At 36.6% G+C, this 5,188-nt stretch overlaps 1 protein-coding gene across 1 annotated transcript; it reads right to left on the bottom strand.

The window, feature by feature from the left end:
* Positions 1-3,099: 3,099 nt before the first annotated feature.
* Positions 3,100-4,989, bottom strand: LOC143756931 (uncharacterized). The gene is made up of 4 exons (XM_077247808.1): positions 4,518-4,989; positions 3,904-4,095; positions 3,673-3,755; positions 3,100-3,558 (listed from the first exon to the last, which is right to left on the bottom strand). The coding sequence occupies exons 1-4, from the start codon at positions 4,705-4,707 to the stop codon at positions 3,520-3,522; spliced, it is 504 nt and encodes a 167-aa protein (XP_077103923.1). The 5' UTR covers positions 4,708-4,989; the 3' UTR covers positions 3,100-3,519.
* Between the last annotated feature and the right edge of the window lie 199 nt (positions 4,990-5,188).

Below are 5,188 nucleotides of genomic sequence, written 5' to 3'. Positions count from 1 at the left end.
TCTATCTTCACTGTCGTCGCTCCTCCGTGAGAGACACGAGACCGGTGTGTCGCTCTTCAGTAATCACGCCACCGGCCTCGTCCTGCTCGCCACGGTGATATTAAATCAGTTTTCAGTAAAGGACCTGTTGCTCGCAATGTTATAAGTTCTCTCGCTCTTCTCTCAGACCCTAAGCAGCAGCGAGAAAACGTAGTAAGCGTTTAAAGGCGTGGTCAACCTGACACTTCGATCCACAGGGCCTTCCATCCGGGTTGGTAGAGACAGCCCACTGAGACACACCTTCATTCGCAAGCAAAACTTTTCAACTCGCAAACAAAAGATTAACGCCGCCTTCACACTGGCAGATGAAATCAGTTCCGATATGGCTCCGAAACGACCGGAAATCATTCATTTCCTATGGAGATTCGCAGACCGCATGCAAATGAGTCCGAAACGGGTCCGAAGGAGTGCGGTGCGAAGAAAATCGTGTCAGTTGGTCTTGAAACAGGTTTGTGTTGCCTAACTTTGATATCTTCAGCACGGTTTGCAGCGCAGGCTGCAATATTAATATCACATGTTTTGTCTCAAAAAGCATATTTGACAGTTACATTTTCATTAACAAGAACAGTAACATCTGTTAAAAAAAAATCTCCACCATTTTTGTACTACTCGCTTCCGACGCTTTTCAACGGTGTAATACAACGTCCGCTGGGGGCGTATTGCCTATTACCAGAGAATTCTAATAGAAGAGAATTGGCACTGTCTGGTTACTTCCGGTTTCATCTGGACTGGCTGCAGTAACACGTCTCTGTCCATGCGGGGGCGCTCGCAGGAGGATGCAGAATGAATGGGAGTCTATGGGGTTTTACCCCCAGAAATCCACTTTTCTCAGGATGTAATATTTTGTCAAGTAATTTTAAAGTTGCATTCAAAAGGGGGGCTAAGATAATACACTCAGCTGAAAATTTCATTTTTAAGTTCACTTATCTGTTCTAAAAATCCGTTCAAAAATGTGATGATGTCTCATAATAGCAGAATGCTAGCGTGTTCCAGCAAACAACAACCTAACCTGTAAGAAATCGAAAGGACATAAGTACTCGTTCATTCGACTTTTTTACTATAATCTATATTAAACTTGCGGAATCAACAATAAAATCTACATTGATTCAACGACAAGCAGGAGAAAGGGATACATTTAGCCGTCTAGCTCCATAGCCTCCCATTCATTCTGCACTCACCCGCGATCCCCTCCATGGAATTCTAATGGAAGTGCAACCAAGATGATATACAATGGCGCTAATAGGAAGTGCCAAGGCTCTCCGTTAAAAGGGCTCTGGTATTACGGAACTGATTTCAACTGCCAGTGTGAAGGCGGCGTTAGACCTATGCGTTAGACCCGCAAAAAAAAGACAGCAGAAAAGAGAGCAAAAAATGTGTGCGTTTGTGATGAAAAGTGTTCAAAATGCACAAAGAAAAATAAAGGTTTTCAAAGATTTACATGCACTGCAAATAATTGTATCAACTTCTTTATTTTTGAGCCTTCAGAAGACTTTTTTGCAATCTTTTAATTTTTTTTAATTACAAAATAATTAGTTTTACTCTCAAATGCAGTATGTTTGAATAAAAAAGACACAAAGGAAACTCCATAAATATCATGTTTAGGTTAACCGCTGTGTCAAAGCATCATATAGAAGATGGCTTGTGTTATGCTGCGGTCTAGTGTTCAAAGAGATGAACTGCACCTTTTCTGTGTTCAACGAATTATTGTAAAAGCTTTTTGCATGGGCAGACATTACTTTTATTTTCTTTAGAAAATGTAAAAGTTTAGTTAATAGTTTTTTTAAAAAAAGGTTCATTTGTGATGTATTTAATAGGATTATCCAATACTTGAACGCTTCATGCCAAAAAGTTTCTATATAAGGAGAAATAGCAACACAGGCTCTGCCAATGGGGTGAGTCTGGGGCAGGCTTTCAGTTTGTTCACCCAATAGAAGGAGCTTGTGTGCCAGAAACATATTCGATAAGTCATTGGCTGAATTTTGAATAGCAAATTATGCTAGCTACATCTTTTTTTGGCAAGAATTTAAATTAATGGATGTGAACGATATTAATGCATAGCTCTATACAACAAGTTGGATACATATGTATTATGTAACTTTATCTGCATATACTCAGAGAGCGATGTATATTATAGTAAATCATTCTCAACTGCTCAACTGTTGCCAAAATGCGTGAAAAGGTTCAATGCCGGTAAAAATTAATATCTTAATTGCATAATACTTTCATGTTTTAATGGGTTATTTAATTTTTTCTAGTGATAAAGTGTGTTTACAAGCTGTTTAATGAATAACATTTAATTATGAAAATGAATTGAAACAAATTCATTGAAATTAAATCCATAAAATGATCCCATGATGGGAACCAGTAGCAGCTCCTGGCCATAAATTTAGGTAGAGCAGTTTTTGGATCTTTGTCATTAATGGTGCTTTTTTTCACTTTTGTTTTTGGCTCTAAAAGTAAGAAATTAGATTGACTGGTGCCAATAATTGAATCTTGGCTGCGAGCTGTGTTTATAACCCTTCTGTGAGTCATAACAACTGAAAGATTCACCAGCAGTCAGCTGCTTTTTACATGAATAGAGTTACTGTGCTCTCAAAATTACCACTAAAGCTGAGCAAGTCATTTTAAACAGTAATAGCCATTGATTGTACACTATATAATTTGTATAATAGTTTTTAAAAAATTGCATTATGAGTAATGAAGCCTGCTGTTACTTCTTTTTCAAGCAGGAATAATAGCTTATAATCTTACATAAGATATTGCATTAACTCATTCACCTCAAGAAAATTCACGAAGAACAAATAAACGGCAACCAGTTTCTAAAACCTATTTCTCCAGTCTGACAGCAGGCCTCTGACTCACACAGGATCTACGTACTGAATGATCTATGGAAAGCTACCCGCTGAGACTGATAGAGGAGGGGGAGTGTGAACAAACTCCAAACTTTAACAAGAGTGAGCAATATTTAAAGTAAGTGGAAAATAACATTAGCCCCTTGCCCTTTCGAATTTCAATTAAATTTTTTAACATTTTGCCATTGGATGGATTTGAGCAGATGTATAGTTTTAGTCTTACTTTTTATTGTAAAGAGATATAAAAAGTCACCAAAATCAAAACTAAAACACATACAACAGCAATGTACTATAGCAGTACAAACTAAACTAAAAAAGTTCAAATACTGTACACAAAATCAGAAAAGCTTTACAAGTGTCGCATAACAGGCATCTAAAATACAGTATTTTCATGTTATTTTTTGGTTCACAGCAATAACTGAGGCTGCAGGATCGCTTATAACTGTTTGTCATGCAAAACAAATAAGTATCCATACTAGTAAAACAATGAAGTTGTATAACTGTAAAATAATGTTAAAAAATACATTTTAACAAAGAAGAGAAATGTCTAGGTTGTGCTAAATAACATAGGATTGGTCTGTGCTTTTTAGTTTAGATGATACTGGCCAACTCTGTGTACCCAGAATCCTCAGAGACAATCAAGAGTGCTGACAACTTCCTGGAACACCTACAGGATAGGGAGGGAAAATACAGAGTTTGATGATGAGAAGACAAAACTGCCATAGCTTAGGCTAAGTGCATGGATATATCATTTTTATATATATTTTAACAATAAACTCACTTCCAAGTTTGTGAACAAGTAAGACAGTGCAATGAAAAGCTTTCGCTCATGTTCACTATATCGCCAACAATGGATCGCCTGACCTAAATGAGCAAAAATTGGTTTTCTTATTAGTCATTTTAATTACCCGTTTACTGGAAAACATCCCCACAGGAAATGCAGACTTGAAATGAACATGAAGTACTAATTCAAAGGATCATGTTATTCAATATTCATAGTAATGAGACCTACCTTGGACTTTCTGTTGAAATCCACCTGCTGCATTGCCAATGCAGAAGCATCCCTGCTCAAAGCTGATCTGATCATATTTTTCAATGTTGGCTAACAAAGTGCCATTTACAGGCAGGAATAAAGTGCTTCCATTGGGCTCCCAGCTCTCGGAGTAGTACACACCTCTCTGGCCATCAATCGAGACAAAACCACCTAGAGGTAAGACAACTCGCAGGAGTCAATTGCATTACAATTACGATTAAATGTAGACTAACAATGTTTCCTAATACAAATTTTATGAAGTAAATCCTTTATCAGAATAATCAAATTCTAAAAGGATCTGTCCTCCCAATAAGCCAACTGGAACTATGAAATGCCAGATTGATGCATGTTTAGGTTGATAGTTGGAAATACTTGATGCATATTGTATTAGCAATGGTAGGAGATGAAATATGTACAGAATAATCTATACAGATAGAATTAGGCAACTAATTCTATCTGTATAGATTCTTTTAAGCACTTATTTTAAATGTTACATTAATGTTTTAATTATTTTTAAGACTTCAAAATCTGGTTTTGTATTAAACTCGACGCATAAGGAGTTTGCCTCAACTAACGTTAATAGCCATACTTACGTTTCTTCAAGTTCTCTTTGGAGGGAAAAACCTTAGGACCATCCTCTTCGTTGCCATTAAAATGATTCCCATCATTTCGTTTACGTTTACTGGGTAACGTTAAACAGATGGGCGACATTTCAGTAAATCCATTAATCCATTTCATGTGTGTATGACAAACGTTACTGGAAAGTGGTCCGTTGGGGTCCATGATTCACTTAATACAGTAAGGTGGACTTTTTTTATGTAACGTTAACTTAGCCTATGTTTGTTACATGCAGCTACAATATTCGTGCCTTTGAAGCATTGGGTACACAGGATACTAACGTTAAATAAACGCCAGGATATATGTGACAGTGTCTATATGAAATCATTTAAAAACAACACAAAGAAAATAATGTCCTTAGTTTACTAGGCTGTCTTTCGTTACACAGAGACAGGCGATTCACAAGCGCGAACCAAAAATCAAAACAATGAGTCGTGAAGGAGTGTTCTTTTAATTTTTGCCTGATTAAAATGGTTAATTTTCAGTGTTTTTCTGAAATATATGTAAAAAAATATTTGAATATATTCACCTTGAAGTACTATAAAACGTTATTATAAAAGGAACGGATTATTTTTAATCATGTATTGATTGGGACAATACCCAATTTACTATCAGGCACAAAGTCGTTGGCTAATAGCGAGGGTCC

The sequence above is a fragment of the Siphateles boraxobius genome, unplaced genomic scaffold (genome assembly GCF_051911475.1).
Source record: "Siphateles boraxobius isolate OS27281-9 unplaced genomic scaffold, OSU_SipBor_1 3, whole genome shotgun sequence".
In the NCBI taxonomy this organism is placed as follows: Eukaryota; Metazoa; Chordata; class Actinopteri; order Cypriniformes; family Leuciscidae; genus Siphateles; species Siphateles boraxobius.
The sequence above is the reverse complement of the archived record's forward strand: the minus strand, read 5'-3'. Positions and strand labels throughout refer to the sequence as shown.

Bases quoted from the DNA above. Each gene is read 5' to 3' on its own strand.
- LOC143756931 (XM_077247808.1), bottom strand. From the start codon at position 4,707: ATGGACCCCAACGGACCACTTTCCAGTAACGTTTGTCATACACACATG. The intron at 4,096-4,517 runs GTAAGTATGGCT...TCTTACCTCTAG, and splicing joins CAAAGAGAACTTGAAGAAAC to GTGGTTTTGTCTCGATTGAT. The intron at 3,559-3,672 runs GTGAGTTTATTG...CCTATCCTGTAG, and splicing joins ACTTGTTCACAAACTTGGAA to GTGTTCCAGGAAGTTGTCAG.